The sequence below is a fragment of the Halichoerus grypus genome, chromosome 6 (assembly GCF_964656455.1).
Source record: "Halichoerus grypus chromosome 6, mHalGry1.hap1.1, whole genome shotgun sequence".
In the NCBI taxonomy this organism is placed as follows: Eukaryota; Metazoa; Chordata; class Mammalia; order Carnivora; family Phocidae; genus Halichoerus; species Halichoerus grypus.
The window spans coordinates 38,355,063-38,372,858 of record NC_135717.1 but is presented as its reverse complement, the minus strand read 5'-3'; the positions used below and the strand labels follow the sequence as shown (position 1 = coordinate 38,372,858).

Sequence of the window (17,796 nt, the reverse complement as noted above, 5' to 3'; positions counted from 1 at the left end):
AACAACGAAATCAGAGAGGGAGACAAACTGAAAGACTCTTTTTTTTTAAGATTGTATTTATTTGACAGAGAGAGCACAAGCAGAGGGAGAGAGAGGGAGAAGCAGGCTCCCTGCTGAGCAAGGAGCCCAATGTGGGGCTCGATGTCAGGACCCTGGAATCATGACCAGGGCGGAAGGCAGCCACTTAACCGACTGAGCCACCCAGGCATCCCTGAAAGACTCTTTAAGTCTAGGAAACAAACAGGGTTGCTGGAGGGGAGTGGGGTGGGGGGATGGGGTAACTGGGTGAAGGAATGAGCTCTGGGTATTATAGGCAACTGATGAATTACTAAACTCTACCTCTGAAACTAATAATCTACTATATGTTAATTGAATTTAAATCACATGCCATAAAATTCACCATTTTAGAGTGTACAATTCAGTGGGGTTTCTTTTCTTTTAAAGATTTATTTATTTGACAGAGAGAGAAAGAGAGAGAGCACAAGCAGGGGGAGTGGCAGGCAGAGGTAGAAGCAGGCTCCCCAGTGAGCACGGAGCCGATGCGGGACTCAATCACAGGACCCTGGGATCATGACCCGAGGCAAAGGCAGCCGCTTAACCGACTGACCCACCCAGGCGCCCCAAGGGTTTTGGTTTTTTTAAGTTCATTTATTTATTTACGTACTCTCTCCCCTCAACCGTGCAGCTCTAACTCAGGACCCTGAAATCCAGGTGCAGATTCCTCCACTTAGCCAGCCAGGTGCCCCCAATTCAGTGGTTTTCAGTGTATCCTCAAGGCTGTGCAAGGTCACCATTATTTAATTCCAGAACATTTTCGTCACACCAGAATGGAAGTCCACACCCATCAATAGTCCACCGTTCCCTTCAAAACTCCCCCAGCCCCGGGCAACCACTAATATACTTTCTGTCTAGATGGACTTGCTGGCTGTGGACATTTCATGTCAGTGGAATCAGGCAATATTTGTCCTTTGGCTGAATGACACTGCATTGTGAGCACGGCCATCTGTTTATCCATTCATCACTTGATGAACACTTGAGTCACTTCATATTTGTTTCCCTGTTAGTTATAAATAATTCAAAAAAACCTTGTGGCTAAATCCGTGTCACTTCGGGGTAGGCCAAAGAGCGAAACTGCGATGAAAGGAAGTCGGTCGCCTAAAAAAGGAGGTCTTCGAATTCTTCAGAAACCGGGTGCGAACAGCCCCGCGCCCTTGTGCACGCGACCTGACACCCCGGTCCGAGGCGGCCGGCGGCCGGCAGGGGGCGCGCGCGGCTCGCCGGCCGCGGTCCCGGAGCCTCCCCAGCAGAAGGAGCGTGCAGCGGCTCCCACCCGCCTTCCGCAGGGGTGGGCGTAGGCGATCCGGCCACCAGGGTTCCTCCGTAACCACCTGCAGCGCCCCACCCCCGTCGCACGCAGCACCTGTAACCGCCCACGCAACTCATTGTTTGTAGCCACTGCTTCTCGCCCGGTCTCCCCGACAGAAGCTCTAGCACCCCGGAGCAGGGGTCCCTGTGGATCTGGGGCTGATGGAGAACAGGGAGGGGGGCGCGCCGAGGGGTGGCGGGGCGGGAGTCGGAGGACCGGCTGGCCCCACGGGACCTGCACCTGCACCTGCCCGGGAGGGGGGGCACTTCCAGCAGCAGCTTTATGGCAACAGGAGGGAGGCGCAGGGGCGGGGGTGTCAGGGCAGAGTGGGGGTTTCTGGAGAGGAGCAGCGTCTTCAATCTGCAAAGGCGCAGAGGACGCGCAGCCGGAACACTGGGGGCTCCGGCCCGGCGAAGGGGAGCGGGCGGATCCAAGGGTCCTCGCGGGCCTGGGGAGGGTCGCGGTGAGCAGAGGGCCCGGGGCGCCGTGCGGAGTGGAGGCGGGAACATCCCCGCACCTGGGGCCAGTGAGGGGCCAGCGGGCAGCAGTTGGGCTGATGCTGGGGCCTCTCAGTCCGCCACCCGCCAAGTGTCCAGGAAAGCAGCGTCCAAGCCCGCAGCTCCGAGACCCGCAGCTCCCCGCTGTGGTCGGGGTCCCCACCGCACTAGGTGGTCGGAGAACAACAAGCGTCCATCGGTTGTGGGTGGGGCTGGGCCGAAGGTCAAGGGAGGGACCGGTGGGCGAGGGAGGAGGGGCTGGTGGGCATGGGAGGGACCGGTGGGCGAGGGAGGGGGGACGGCTGGGCGAGGGAGGGGCGGGTGGCGAGGATGCTGCGTCGTCTAGGATGTTGGGTTGAGCGGAGCCAACGGTTTCAATGAGCATAACAGCCTCCGCCCGCTCAGGCAAGTGACAGGAGATGTCGAGGCCTTCAAACGAAAGCTCCGGTTTCCTTCGCCGCTAGCAGGCGTCAAACCCCGGGGGAAGTCCCGGGGTCTCAGTTAAACCCACCCTCTGAAGCTGGGAGAGCCCCGCCCAGAGCTCGATTCCAGGCCGTAAGATCGCTGGCGCTCCGCCCCCGGGCGCTGCTGTCCAATCCCGGGCTGGTCACGCCCCCTTCGCGAGCCGTGACCCCGCCCCCGCGCGCGGATTGGTCAGGCCACCAGTTCGGCTCCGTGCGGCGAAGACCCGGAGCAGCAAAATTCACCCAAGGAATGCCCCCGCCCGGCCCTGCTGCGCATGCTCGCTCCGTGACCCCAGCCTGAGGTGACGGCCCGAACCGAGGCGGGGCCCCAGGCAAGAGGCTGCAGGACCTGCCGCGGCTCGGTCGCCGGAGAGGGAGGGCTCCGCTGCCACCGCCGCCCTGCCGGTGCCCGGTGAGCACGGGCCCCAGCGGGCCGGGGAGGGTCCCGGGTCCCACGGAGTGGCCCGGCCCTCCCGGGGGTCCCCGGGGCTGCTGATGCTGGGAGGGGGGTCACCCGGCTCTGCGTCCCGGCGCTCAGGCCGCCTCCTTCCTCCTGGCTCCTCCTTCCCCCCCATCCCACCCGGCTCCGGACTGAGCCCCGACACCCCCAGTCAAGGATCCCCACATTGGTCTGCCTTTCCTTGACCACACCCAGTACTGCCTCCCTCCCTGCAGCCATCCTCAGCCTCGTCCCACTCTGGCAGTTGGAGTTGTGAGATATTGGGGCAGGGGCGTGGGACACCCCGGAGGCTTGCTGACGAGGTGGTGGTACTAACCGGAGGGGAGGGGAGCCGAGAGGAGGGGCCATTTGGGTGCAGCACAGACAGGATTGATGACAAATTACAGTGTGTGAGGAGGACTACAGGTACCTAAGAGCCAGGGCGCTGAGGGGAAGGAGGTGTCGTTACCTGAAAATCCCACTGTGGGCAGGCTCTCCCCTACGTACTACAGAGTAGCAGTCCTTGACCTTTTTTGGATCCCTGCTGCCTTGAAACTCCCCCTGTGAGGATGTGTACCTGCGCACCTGAGTGGGCCCATCATCCCACCAGCAGCCCAATCACAGTCCTCCGTGAGCCCTGTGGGACAGTGATGATCTGGGGCACAGCTGCCAGTACCCCCAGGACTTTTGGAAACAGCGTACCCTTGCCTACCTGCTATTAAGAACCTCTGCTAAATTCCCCACCATTCCCATCATACAGGTGGAACCAACCGGGAGAGGGTAAGGGATTTGTCCTGGTGGCTGAGGACACAGGTGCCGGTGGATTTTGGTGGCATTTTTCTCCCATATGCGTGGAGGTCATTCTTTTGAGCCCTCGTCAGTGGCCGGGCAGGGTTCACGCCTTCCAGAGCCTCAGGAACAAGGGATGGGACCTTGTATTAGTTACCTATTGCTCTGTAACAAATTACCACAAATGTAGTGGTTTTAAAGGACACAGCTTCCTAACAGTCTTATAGTTCTGGAGGTCAGAAGTTCAACGTGGGTCTCAGGAGGTTAAAACCAGGTGCAGGCAGAGCTGTGTTCCTTCCTGGAGGCTCCAGGAGAGACTATCTGTTTCTTTGTCTTCTCTAGCTCCTGGAGGCCTCCAGATTGCCTGGCTCCCTGCTGCTCCCTCCTTCTTCAAAGCCAGCACCATCCCGGTCTCTCTGACCCTGCTTCTATCCAGCTTTCTCCTTCTTTCTTCTGCCTCCCTTTTGTACTTTTTAGGACCCTTGTGATTGGACCCACCCGGGTCATCCAAGCTGCTCTCCTACTTTAGTAACTTTCACCCCATCTGCAGACTTCATCCTGTAGATTCCAGGGGTTATGGCCATTAGGCCCTGATTCTGCTTCCCAGAGTGTCTGAGGGGCTCCTGCCAGTTCCTAACGTCGTATGATTTAGGGTTCACACTGAGCCACCTTGACACTTCTGGGTTGGCTTTGTGCAGACCCATGTCATGACAGCGGGTTAGGATGAATGGGTGACTGGAGGTCAATGGTGATCTCAAACCACTGGATTTCAGAATTAGAGAAAGTGTGTCAAGTAAGGGAAGTGAACTATTAAGCCCTTTGCTCTTTTTAATTCATTTCTACTTCGCTTTTAAAAATTCTGTTCATTTGGGGCACCTGGGTGGCTCAGTCGGTTAAGCATCTGATTCTTGATCTTAGTTCAGGTCTTGATCTCAGGGTCGTGAGCCCTGTGTTTTATTTTTATTTTATTTTGTTATTAAAAAATAAAATTAAAAAAAAAATAAAATAAAATAAAAATTCTGTTCATTCAGTGAACTTTCATTGAGTGAAATTTAACTTTCAAAAAATATATATTAGACTTAAAATAGCTGCCTGTCAAGTCTTCCCTCCACACCTAGAAAATTTCTAGAAGGATGACTCCAGAAAAGAGGCTGATCCAGCCTGAAGGATGTACCCACTCCTGTTCATGGAGAGATTGACAAGCAGTTCAACCCATCAACTAGCAGTTACAGATTTCCCGAGTGAAAGGCCCACGGCGCCATCTGTGGCTCTCACAGTATCAGAATCAGATGGGGTACTGGTAAAAAATATAGATTCTCCAACCCCTCTCCAGACCCCTTGAGTGGGGGTGGGTAGTGGAGTAATCCAGGACTGTGCATTTGTCACAAGAACCCCAGTGATTCTAAGGTATGGTGAAGTTGGGGGACCACTGGTTGTAGACTTCATTTCCCTTTTTCCTAATTCTAGTAGTTTTATGGAGCTAATTCACATACTGTGCAGCTCACTCTCTCACAAGGTACAATTCAACAGCTTTTGATGTATTCATAAAGTTGCACAACCATCTCCATGGCCAGTTTCAGAAGATTGCCTTCCCCACTGCAGAAGCCATCCCCACTAGCAGTCACTCCTCATTCTCCCGCTGCCCCCCCCCACCCCTAGCCTACCACGCATCTCCTGTCTCTTAAGGATAGATTTTTCTACTCTATAGATTGGTCTCTGGGTCATTTTATATAAATGGAACCATATGATACATGGTCTTTTATGACTGGCTTTTTTCACTCAGCATAATCTTTTATTTATTTATTTATTTTTAAGGTTTTTTTTTTTTAATTAAGATTACAATTTACCCTCTGACATGGGGCTCGAACTCACGACCCCAAGATCAAGAGTCGCATGCTCTACTGACTGAGCCAGCCACGCACCCCTCAGCATAATCTTTTAAAGTTTCATCCATGTTGTAGCATAATTTTTTTGAATTGCCAAACAATATTCGATTGTATGGATATGCCATCTTTTATCCATTCATCTGTTAATGGGTATTTGAATTGTTTCCACTTTTTGTGACAGTGAATAATACTGCTGTGAACATTCATATACAAATTTTTTTTAAGATTTATTTCAGAGAGAGAGCGAGAGCTGGGGGGAGGGTGGTGCAGAAGGAGAGGGAGAGAGAGAATCCTAAGCAGACTCTGCGCTGAGCACAGAGCCCAAAGAGGGGCTTGATCTCACGATCCTGAGATCATGACCCCAACCAAAATCAAGAATCGGGAGCTTAACTGACTGTGCCACCCAGGCGCCCCTCACTTAAAAGTGTTTATGTGGACATTTGTTTCCAGTTCTTGCACATGTACTTGGAGTGGAATTGCTGGGTGGTATGGTGACTCTGTGCTTAACGTTTTGATGAGCCGCCAGACCGCCAACATGGCTGTGCTGTTGACAAGCCCACCAGCAGTGTAAGAGGCTTCCAGTTTCTCCTCATCCAAACCAACACTTGTTTTGTCTGTTTTTTGTGTGTGTTCCTTCTACTATGTGCATCCTGGTGGTGTGAAGTAGTATCTCATGGTGGTTTTATTCTGTGTTTCTCTCATGACTAATGTTGTTGAGCATCACATATGCTCACTGGCCATTTGTAGATCTTCTTTGGAGAAAGGCTTGTTCAGAGCCTTTGCCCATTTTTAAATTGGGTTATTGGTCTTTTTGTTACTGAGTTGTAAAAAGTTCTTTATAAATTCCAGATATAATTCCCTCATCAGAGATATGATTTGCAAAAATTCTTTCCCACTCTGTGGGCTGTCTTTTAACTTTCTGGATGGTGTCCTCTGATTAACAAAAGTTTTAAAATTTGATGGAGTCCAGTTTATCTCTTTCTTCTTTGGTCGCCTGTACTTTTCATGTCATATTGAAGAAAGCTTTGTCTGATTATAGGTCATGAAGCTTTACTCCTATCTTTTTTTTTTTTATTTATTTTTATTTTTTTTTATTTTTTAAGATTTTATTTATTTATTTGAGAGAGAGAGAGAGAGAGAGAGAGAGAGAGAGAGCACATGAGAGGGGGAGGGTCAGAGGGAGAAGCAGACTCCCTGCTGAGCAGGGAGCCCGATGCGGGACTCGATCCCAGGACTCTAGGATCATGACCTGAGCCGAAGGCAGTCGCTTAACCAACTGAGCCACCCAGGCGCCCCTCTTTTTTTTTTTTAAAGAGTATTTTTTTTAAGATTTTATTTATTTATTTGAGAGAGAGAGAGAGAAAGCACAGAGGGAGAGTGTGAGGGAGAAGCAGGCTCCTCGCTGAGCAGAGAGCCCGATGTGGGCCTCAATCCCAGGACCCTGGGATCATGACCTGAGCAGAAGGCAGACGCTCAACCGACTGAGCCACCCAGGCGCCCCTAAAGAGTATTTTAAAGTTAGTATTTGTATATGGTGTGAGGAAGGGGTCCAGCGCTGCAGGATTTCATCCCCAGACTAGGGGGAGCCTGCAAGCCAGAAAGGTGGGCTGGCTCCAGGAGATGTGCACTGAAGCTGATCTGAATGTGGATTGGGCAGGACGGCCTGTGCTAGGGCTTCTGCCATAACCTCTTTCTGCCCAGAATGGCTCTTCCAGGGGAGGCTTTGGTGTTGTCCTTTCTGAAGCTGGTCCCCATGTTCCTCCAGGACTGCTATGTCACCCTGTGGGACAGGATGGGCAGGGCAGGGAAGGACTGCACTGTGGGAACAGGGGTTGGCTTGTCCCAGGGCTGAACTGGGGGGCCAGGGGCAGGAGGGATAGAGACACTGAACCCAGGGGTGCCTTGGTCAGGTGACCCATTACCAGGCAGATTTCCTTGAGGGCTCACCCCCTGGAGGTGGGGGCTCCATGTCTGTCGCAGTCCAGGAGGTCTCTGCTTTTATGTCTAGTGGCCAAGGGACTGGGGAGGAGGGCTTGCAGGGGACAAGGCACCCCAAACCCTCTTTGGCATTGCACCCCGACTTCTCTCATGGATGGGGTCTTAGAAAACTGGAAATCGGGGCATGGCCACCTCAAGCCATATGTATTGGGAGGGGTCCCAGGAAACAGTGAGAACTGCAAACCGGGTTAGATAAACAGGGTTAGGGGGCAGGTAGATGTCTGTGAGCCTTGCCGTTGCCTGGGTCCTGAGATGAGCAGGGGAGTTGTCTGCTAAGGATGAGGTCTTGTTTCTGTACGCTGACGAAGACCCTGCCAACTGCCCAGCACTCAGTCGCGCCCAACAGACAAAAAGGCTACTCCACATTGCCCTGCCGTCGGCCCCTGTCATACGTCCTTTCTGCTTCTCCAGGCCAGAAGCCAGGGAGCCCAGAGCGACTGTGGATTCTCCGGACACCTCTACAGCCTGGTCCCCTCCCGGCTGAGGCAGCGCCAGCCCCGCTTCGGGCACAAGGTCACTGCCTTCCTGGGACCCCAGCATTTCCTGAGTGCTGCGTGGTCCAGGGCCTCCGGCTTGGGATGGGAGATGGATCTAGTTGTGAGTCCAGAGAGTCCTGCCTCCCAGAGCCAGGCGTCCCCTTTGTGGTCTGCAGAGCGCCGGCCGGTGCCCGGCTCGGTCTCCCTGTGACACAGTGTCAGGAGGAAGGCCACCGGGCATTCTGGGAGGGTCTGTGACATGAGCCCATGTGCCAAGTGCTGGTCCCTGAGGCTTGGTGCTCAGGAAGGCCAGTTACCGTCATCCTGGATGAGGCACACCAGGTACTGTGTGGGGCGGGCTCTGGATCCCCCTCGACCAGACTCCCAGCTCTGCACTTCATGGCCATGTTGGCCATCCTGGCGTGCCTCAGTGTCCTCATCTGTACACTGGGTCAATAAGAATGATTGACTTTCTTTTTTTTTTTTAAAGCATTTTATTTATTTATTTATTTATTTTTAAAGATTTTTTTTTTTTTTTTATTAAAGATTTTATTTATTTATTTGACAGAGAGAATGAGAGAGAGAGCACATGAGAGGGGGGAGGGTCAGAGGGAGAAGCAGACTCCCTGCCGAGCAGGGAGCCCGATGCGGGACTCGATCCAGGGACTCCAGGATCATGACCTGAGCTGAAGGCAGTCGCTTAACCAACTGAGCCACCCAGGCGCCCTATTTTTAAAGATTTTATTATTTATTTGACAGAGAGAAAGACAGCGAGAGAGGGAATACAAGCAGGGGGAGTGGGAGAGGGAGAAGCAGGCCTCCCAGCTGAGCAGGGCGCCCAATGTGGGGCTCGATCCCAGGACCCTGAGATCATGACTATTGCCGAAGGCAGACGCCCAACCGACTGAGCCACCCAGGCACCCCAAGAATGACTGACTTTCATAACACGGGGCCAAGTTAAATGGGAAACCCTGTGAAGACACATCCCACCGTGCTCAGCACCTACGGGCCTCTCTTTGTAGAAGCTCACAGTTCTCAGTGCCTCACTGCCTGCACCCCAACAACCCCCAGAGAGCCCTGCGTGTGGCACATTTTACAGACAGGAAAGTGGCGTTTGGGGAGGGGAGGTGACAGACCCCAGCTGCCTGAGAGGATGCAGCCGAGTGGAAGCACCGACCCGGGGTTCCCCAGCTCCATGCGGGACCCTCCCCAGCCTTTCAGCCCCCTCTGCCTCCACCTCCACCCCACGTCCATTTTCTGAGCCCCAGGTCCAAGGGGGCCTCCACTGATGGGTTTTGCCTCCTTCCTTAGGACAGAGCCCCTGGACTGCCAGGTTCCCGACCAGGGAGGAGGAGGAGGAAGAGAACTCCATCTGCTGGGGCCTGAGTGTGGCCTGGGGGACAGGCCATCGTCCCAGAATGCCCCTGCCGGAGCCCAGCGAGCAGGAGGGTGAGAGTGTGAAGGCTGGCCAGGAGCCATCCCCGGAGTCCCCTGAGCCAGGCACAGATGTTGTCCCCGCAGCGCCCAGGAAGCCCAGGAAGTTCTCCAAACTGGTCCTGCTGACGGCGTCTAAGGACAGTGCGAAGGTGGCAGGGGCCAAGCGCAAAGGGGTGCACTGCATCATGTCCCTGGGAGTGCCCGGCCCCGCCACCCTTGCTAAAGCCCTCCTCAAGATCCATCCTGAGGCTCAGAGGGCCATCGAGGCACCCCCCCAGGAGCCTGAGCAGAAACGCAGCAAGCTGGACACAGGTGAGGCCCGGGCGGTCGGAGTGAGCACAGTGTGGTCAAGACCTTCCTGGGGCTGCAAGTCCCCTGACACCCGGGAGCCTGGGGGCCGGGCTGGCTCTGGACAGTCACGTGCTGTCCACGTTATACCTCGGTGTAGGGCCTGCATGTCCGTAGGCCTCCACGCACACGTGTCTATGTGGGGATTGGCCTGGGAGGGTGAATGTGTTTGTGTCCCTCCAGATATATTTGTGTGAGTCCTGGGCCTATTTCTGTTCCTGTCTGTTCTTACGTGTCTATGTGTTTATGTGTCTTGGGGTCTAGGGGTATATGTTGCTGAGGCCCCGGGCGGGCCCCCCACCCCCACCCGGCTTGCTGCAGGCCACACTGGCACATGGATGCATTCTCTGAGCGTGGATTCCTGAGGGGCGTTCGAGGGAAGGGATGCCCAGTGGCTGGGGAAAAGCTGAGCTGGGTTTCTTCCCAAGTGGAAGTGGGGTCTGCTGTACCCTGAGAATTTGGGGACAATAAAAGCCACAACACTTGGCCCCCATTTGCTGCCTGTGAACAGGTGGCCCCCTTGGAGCCAGCCAGGGCACTTGGCCTGGGCAATGTAGGGGACCCCACTCACTGATGGAAGTGTAGGAGTGAGTGGTCTGAGGTCCAAGGGAAGGGAACTCCACTGCTTCCCCTGGAGCCGAGACACCATGGCACCCGAGATGGGGGAGTCCCCAGCCACAGGCCTGGAGTTTCAGGGGACCCAAGGGACCCCTCAGCTTCCCTCAACTGCTGAACAGGGCTGCACTCAAGGACTCGGGGGACCCCATCCCCCCAGAGCTTGGAGGCCCCTCTGCGGCATGTCCAGCTCACCCTTGAGTGTTTCTACTGGCCAGTCCTGCCCCAAGTGCGCCCTCATGTCTACCTGCTGCCTCCCACCAATCCAAGGGGTGGAGAGTGTGGTCCCCATGACCTGTGAAGAGGCAGGGCTCAAGGAGCTAACTCACCACTCTGAGGCCACCAGCTGGTCACTGCAGAGGGTGGAGTAGGGAGCGTCTGGTCAGAGCCTGTTCTTCCCACGGAGCTGGGTGGGATGGGCCGTCTCCTGGTCCTTCCACCCCGTCTGAGACCTCTGCGCACTTCTCGGATCTGCCTGGGCTCTGGCACCATGTGGGCCCCACCCACTGCAGGTGGCCCCTTGGCGAGAATTAAAACGAAGCCACTCATCCTCAGATGGAGGGCTGGAGGGCAGAGCAAGGGCTACATCTCAGCCCCACAGGTTCCCCTAGGCAGGTGCTCTTGGGCAGGGAGCAACCCCCTCAACCTGCCACCTGTGTTTACCTCAATACCTGCTCCCCAGACTTTCCCACCTCTTATCCCATCCCAGGCCAGGTGGTGGGGGTAGCCGTGGCTTCCTGGTGCTTAGCCCAGATTTAGCCCAAAGTTCCCTGGAAATGACTTTAACAGCCTCTTTGTCCCTGGGCTGGTGGTCTTAGGGAGCACGTCTCTGAAATCAGCAGTTATTTCTGCAAGTCAGCCAACAGCATCCCAGAGCATCCCCTGGCTGGGCTGAGAGCTTCAGGCCCTGGGTTGCCCGCCCTCCCTTCTCCTTTGTGACACCAGCCTGACCCACTCCCTTCTCTTCCAGCCGGAAAAGAAGATGGAAGGTTGGCAGGGCAGTCTGCCCCCAGTACTGAGGTCATAGGGGAGGAGCCCACCGCAGATGCCGTCGTGCCCAGCACCCTCCTGTAACTCTGACAAGCACGGGTATGCCCTTACTGGATCAGTGACCTTGGCTGTGACTTCTGCTGGGGACCCAGTTGCGACTGGTTTTCATTCTCAAACATTGTGTAATTTTTTCCAAATCAAGCATAAATTACTTTTATAAACAGAAAAAAAAAACCTCAAAAAGAATAAAAGGAGCTGTATGCGAGGTCCCATTATGGACAGGTTTTATAACCTTCCGTGGTCCTTTGAGACCCCACTGCAACCCCACCAGCCTTCCCCGGGCCCTGTCCCAGGGCTCAGACCCCGGCCCCTCAGCCTGGAGAGCCACCACTGGCCTGGAGACTAGGTGGGCTCTCTGAGCTTTCTCCTTCCTACTGCTTCTGGCTTGAAAGGGGTACAGTGGGACCCCCAGGCCTGAGCCCCTGGGAAGCCTATCCAGCCCCTCCCTGACCATCCATCCAGGGCCTGTTCCCAGGAGGCTTGCCTCCTCTAGACATCCCACCAACTGACAGCTTCCCCCCACCCCTCATGGGGGCCTGTGTTCATGGTTGCCCAGAGTTCTGCTGGGGAGGGGGTGGGCCCCGACCGTAGTGTATGATGCCCCTATCATGTTCCTTCTGGGTGTTTTGGGGGCTGAGCTTCCTGGGCACTTGACCCCTCCCCAGGCACCTTGGGTGCCACCCCTGCTGGAGGAGGAAGTGAACAGAACACAGTTACCCCCCCTACAAACGGAAGTCAGGGTTCCCTGGAGGCCCCCCCACAGGAAAGGCTTCGGCCTCCAGTTTGCTTCACCTCACGTGGTCCTCGTTTTGTGGAAACTGCCATTGGGCAAAGGAAACAAATGGATTATTTCTAAAATGTTGAGACTAGAGGCCTTATGTTTTTGAACATTATTTTCCCAAATTTAGCTTGCATTATGGACCCCTCTTAGGAAAAGTGAGTTCCTCAGCACCCCTCCTGGCCCGGTTCCATCTTGCTCTGTTTCTCCTCCAGCGTGGTTGTTAACATTTATGTTCTGTAACCATCATTTGAAATGTTCCTTTGTCCTAATTTGATATTTAAATAGATTCTGCTCTTCACCGTGTTTCTCCTTTCCTGTGGCTCTGCATCATCCCCTTGGTGGGCTGGTGTGGTCAGATGACAGGAACGCCTGAGGAGTTGGTGGTGGGGTTCCCCCTGGGAAGCAGAGTGAAGAAGGGGCCTGAGGAGGACAGGGGGGCCGGCAAGGGGCGACTTGGTGCAGCTCGGCCTGCTGTCCCAGCAGACCTGGCCCCTGGCAGGACATGGTGGGCAGTGGCTCAGGGTCTGGGGGCCTGGAGCCCACAGGGAGGATTCCAGGCTCGTGATGGGGAGTGGGAGGCCAGGGAAGGATTTAGGCAGACGAGGGACACGGTCAGCGTTGTTGTACAAAGCCCACGGGCTCCATGAGGGGAACCAACTGGAAACGTCCAAAGGGGGCTCTGAAAGGCTGGCAAGGAGGCCACCACGGCCTTGGGGGACAGGAGACCGAGGGGAGGTGGGCGGTGCTGTCAAGACCTGACACTGGTTCAGTGACAGGTTGTCCCATCGGGGAGGGACAGTGCCAGCGACCAGGAGGAGAATCGCAGTGTTCCTGTGAAGAGTGGTTCCCTCAATGTTAGAGCAGAAAATCCTCAGAGGTCACAGATTGATGCCAGCGCTGGGTCTCTGCACTCTGTGAGAGGCTTGGTTGGGGGGCTTCATTATAAAATGAAGGGGGCTCTGCCTCAAGAGTCAGGGTATCTGCGAAGCTCTGTCGGCTCAGCTCAGGTCATGATCTCAGGGTCCTGAGATGGAGCCCCATGTCCCAGCCGTCTGTGCGCTGGGCATGGAGTCGGCCTAAGATTCTTTCTCTCCCTCTGCCCCTCCCGCCCCTTAAAAAAAAAAAAAAGTAAAGAAGATGACTATACACTTCCTTCAAAACATAATTTATTGGTCCTCAAGCTAAAAAAAAAAGATAATTCATGGTCATTGAAATAAATACGTACTGATTATGAAAAAGTGTTACAAATATCTCCAGTAATTCTATCATCTAGAGATAAGTCTATAAATGTTTCATATTCAGAAAATTGGGATGATACAGCTCATTTTCTCCTAATCCATTACGAATGACTTTCCAACGCGGTTTTACGGACTGCAGCATGCCACTACGGGGACGGGAGACCATGCATCCGGCTGTCCTGACGCCGGCTGCACCCCGGTCCTCTCCAGCTGCTCTACAAGCCTTTAAGTAGCCCTGGGTTTTCATGGGACGAAGCTCTACAAGGGAGACCGCTGCTCACGGGGAGGACCAGCAACTCCCATGCTCCCCGCGGCCCCACGCGTCCTTGCCCACGGGTGCTGTCACCGAGAGAATGGTAATCATAATAGCGACAGCAGCAGCACGCTCCGCCTCTCTGGTGAGCACCGCCTCCGCGCTGGCTCCCGGGGTTCCCACCGCCCGCACCGGGGCCGAGGCGGGCGGCGGCCGATAGGGGGCGCGCGCGGCTCGCCGGCCGCGGTCCCGGAGCCTCCCCAGCAGAAGGAGCGCGCAGCGGCTCCCACCCGCCTTCCTCAGAGGTGGGCGTAGGCGATCCGGCCGCCAGGGTTCCTCCGTAACCACCTGCAGCGCCCCACCCCCGTCGCACGCAGCACCTGTAACCGCCCACGCAACTCATTGTTTGTAGCCGCTGCTTCTCGCCGGGACTCCCCGACAGAAGCTCTAGCACCCCGGAGCAGGGGTCTTTGTGGATTTGGGTCCCTGAGACGTCCCTGTGGATCTGGGGCTGATGGAGAACAGGGAGGGGGGCGCGCCGAGGGGTGGTGGGAGTCGGAGGACCGGCTGGCCCCATGGGACCTGCACTTGCACCTGCCCGGGAGGGGGGGCACTTCCAGCAGCAGCTTTATGGCAACAGGAGGGAGGCGCAGGGGCGGGGGTGTCAGGGCAGCGTGGGGGTTTCTGGAGAGGAGCAGCGTCTTCACTCTGCAAAGGCGCAGAGGACGCGCAGCCAGAACACTGGGGGCTCCGGCCGGGCGAAGGGGAGCGGGTGGATCCAAGGGTCCTCGCGGGCCTGGGGAGGGTCGCGGTGAGCAGAGGGCCCGGGGCGCCGTGTGGAGTGGAGGCGGGGGCGTCCCCGCACCTGGGAAGGCAGTTGGGCTGATACTGGGGCCGCTCAGGCCGCCGCCCGCCAAGTGTCCAGGAAAGCAGCGCCCAAGCCCGCAGCTGAGACCCGCAGCTCCCCGCTGTGGTCCAGGTCCCCACCGCACTAGGTGGTCGGAGAAGGACAAGCTTCCAGCGGCTGTGGGCTGTGGGTGGGGCTGGACCGGAGGGCAAGGGAGGGACCGTGGGGGCGGGAGGAGGTGCCAGGTCTCATGGGATCCTGAGATCACCACCTGAGCCAAAATCAAGAGTCAGCACCTAACCGACTGAGTTACCCAGGCGCCCCTCTTTGCCGTTTTATGTTGGCATAGTTTCACAGCTGTAGGAAAGTTGCAAGAAGTGTAAAAGCATTCCTATATGCTCTTCACCCAGATTTCCCAAATGTTAGGAATGAAGCCAGCCACGGGTTAATATTTATAATAGCGGGATTTAGAACTGCAGTGTCCACCAAGAAAAGAACTAAATTGTGTAGCTAATCATATAAAATAAGCCTATGACATACAGGATGTTTATAATGTAGAGTTCAGTGAAAAGCCAGAGACCCACAAAAATAATTGCTGTGCAGTGTTTTCTCAATGATGTAAAATTAAAATAGAGATTTGTTCTCAAAAGGATTGAAAAGAGGGGCACCTGGGTGGCTCAGTCTGTTAAGCTCCAGCCTCTTGATTTCCACTCAGGTCGTGATCTTGGGGGTTGTGAGATCAAGCCCATGTCCTACACCTCACTCAGTGCAGAGTCGGCATGAGATTCTCTCCCTCTCCCTCTGCCCCACCTCCCGCTCTCACTCTCTCTCTAAATGAATAAATAAAATCTTAAAAGAAAAAAAAAAGACTGAAAAGAAGATGACACCTAGAAACTGAAGGGACCCAGAACAGCCAAAACCATCCTGAAAAAGAATAAGATTGGAGAACTCACACTCTCTGATTTCAAAACTTACTACAAAGGAGCAATAGTCGAGACAGTGTGGTCCTGGTATAAGAAGGGCCATAGACCAATGAAATAAAATGGAGAGTCCAGAAATAAACCCTCTTATTTATGGCCAGCTGATTTTCAGCGAGGGAGCCAAAACAACTAAATGGGGGAATAATAGTTTCATTCTCAACAAATGGTAGCGGGACCACTATGTGGAAAAGATATCCACGTGCAAAAGAATGAAGTTGGAGCCCTACCTCACCCCATATACAAAAAATAACTGAAAATGGATCTAAGACTCAAATGTAGGAGTTAAAGTATAAAACTCTTAAAATACATACGGAGTAAATCTTTGTGAACTTGGATTAGGCAGTGATTATTTTATTTTACTTATTTGAGAGAGAGAGAGAGAGCACAAGTGAGGGGAGAGGCAGAGGGAGAAGCAGGCTCCCCGCTGAGCAGGGAGCCCCACAAGGGGCTCGATCCCAGGACTCTGGGATCATGACCTGAGCAAAAGGCAGATGCTCAACTGACTGAGCCACCCAGGTGACCCTAGGCAGTGATTTCTTAGATATGACACCAAAAACACAAGAAACAACAACAAAAAATGAAGTTCCATTGTTTTTGCTGTTCAGTTTGGGTGCTGGGGGAGTAAAAATGTAGTGCTTTTAGATTGTGTTGGCTAGGGGCGCCTGGGTGGCTCAGTCGTTAAGCATCTGCCTTCAGCTCAGGTCATGATCCCAGGGTCCTGGGGTGGAGCCCCGTGTCGGGCTCCCTGCTCGGTGGGAAGCCTGCTTCTCCCTCTCCCACTCCCCCTGCTTGTGTTCCCTCTCTCGCTATGTCTCTCTCTGTCAAATAAATAAAAATCTTTAAAAAAAAAAAAAAAAAAAAAAAAAAAAAAAAAAAAAAAAAAAAAAAAAAGAGAATGTGTTGGCTATGGGCGCTTGGGTGGCTCAGTTGGTTAAGCGACGGCCTTCGGCTCAGGTCATGATCCTGGAGTCCCAGGATCGAGTCCCACATCGGGCTCCCTGCTCAGCAGGGAGTCTGCTTCTCCCTCTGACCCTCCTCCCTCTCATGCTCTCTATCATTCTCTCTCAATAAATAAATAGAAATCTTTAAAAAAAAAAAGAATGTGTTGGCGAAATCACAGGGGTGAAGAGTGCAGCCTGGGGAATACAGTGAGACTGTAATAACCTTGTGTAGTGACAGGTCCGACCACGCTCATTGTGGTGTGCTGTCGCCTAGTCTATAGAATTGTCCAGTCACAATGTTGTACACCTGACATTAATATAACATTGTTCGTCAACTAGACTTCGATAAGAAGAGCAAAGTGTAAAACAAGCAATTAACAGTAAATATGCAAAAGCTGGGCGCCTGAGTGGCTCAGTCCGTTAAGGGTCTGCCTTCGGCTCAGGTTATGATTGCAGGGTCCTGGGATTGAGCCCCGCATCGGGCTCCCTGCTTGGCAGGGAGCCTGCTTCTTTCTCTCTCCCTCTGCCCCTCTCCATGCTCGTGCTCTCTCTCTCAAATAAATGAAATAAAATCTTTTTTAAAAATTGCAAAAGCTAAAAAAAAAATTGCAAAAGCTTGGGGCACCTGGTTGGCTCAGTCAATTAAGTGTCTACCTCTCCCTCTGCCCCTCCCCCTTCTTGTGTTCTCGCTCTCAAGTAAATAAATAAATAAAATCTTTAAAAAACCCAAAATACAATGAGATACCATTGCATATCTACCAGCATGGCTATACTCAGATAATAGCAAGTGTTGACAAGGATGTGGAGAAATCAAAACCCTCATAAGCTGCTCATAGGAATGTGAAATGGTGAGGACCCTGTGGAGAACAGTTTAGCAGTTCCTCAAATGGCTAAACATAGGGTTTCCATATGACCGAGCAATTCCACTCCTAGGTGCACACCCCAAAGAACTGAAAACATACGTACACACAGAAATCTGGACATGAATGCTCAGAGCAGCATGAGTCATAGTAGCCAAAACCTGGAAACAACCCAGATGCTTATCGACAGATTAACGGATATGCAAATCGTAGTCTATATATACAACGCAATATTATTTGGCCATTACAAAAACGAAATACTTCCACAGGCTGCAGCATGGATGAACTTTGAAAACTCCAGGCATGGGGCGCTTGGGTGGCTCAGTCGGTTAAGCGTCTGCTTTCAGCTGAGGTCATGACCTCAGGGTCCTGGGATGGAGCCCCTCATGGGGCCCTCTGCTCAGCGGCAAGTCTGCTTCTCCCTCTCCCACTCCCTCTGTGATCTCTCTCGCTCTCTCTCAAATAAATAAATAAAATCTTAAAAAAATAAAAGAAATTAAAAAAAAGAAAACACCAAGCTAAGTGAAATAA

The 17,796-nt window shown here is 53.8% G+C and overlaps 1 protein-coding gene across 3 annotated transcripts; it reads left to right on the top strand.

Moving 5' to 3' along the window:
* The first annotated feature begins 2,564 nt into the window (after positions 1-2,564).
* Positions 2,565-12,449, top strand: FLYWCH2 (FLYWCH family member 2). Of its 3 annotated transcripts, XM_036089973.2 has the most exons (4): positions 2,565-2,739; positions 7,851-7,952; positions 9,227-9,664; positions 11,286-12,449. In XM_036089973.2, the coding sequence occupies exons 3-4, from the start codon at positions 9,334-9,336 to the stop codon at positions 11,387-11,389; spliced, it is 435 nt and encodes a 144-aa protein (XP_035945866.1). In that variant the 5' UTR covers positions 2,565-2,739; positions 7,851-7,952; positions 9,227-9,333; the 3' UTR covers positions 11,390-12,449. The 3 variants fall into 3 exon arrangements, with proteins under 3 accessions (XP_035945866.1, XP_035945874.1, XP_077931074.1); XM_036089981.2 differs by lacking the exon at positions 7,851-7,952; XM_078074948.1 differs by lacking the exons at positions 2,565-2,739; positions 7,851-7,952 and adding an exon at positions 8,048-8,257.
* Positions 12,450-17,796: the final 5,347 nt, after the last annotated feature.

What these genes read in the sequence shown, in the direction of transcription:
- FLYWCH2 (XM_036089981.2), top strand. Translation starts at nt 9,334, where the DNA reads ATGCCCCTGCCGGAGCCCAGCGAGCAGGAGGGTGAGAGTGTGAAGGCT. An exon ending in ACGCAGCAAGCTGGACACAG is followed by an intron (nt 9,665 to 11,285) that starts GTGAGGCCCGGG and finishes CTTCTCTTCCAG; the next exon opens with CCGGAAAAGAAGATGGAAGG.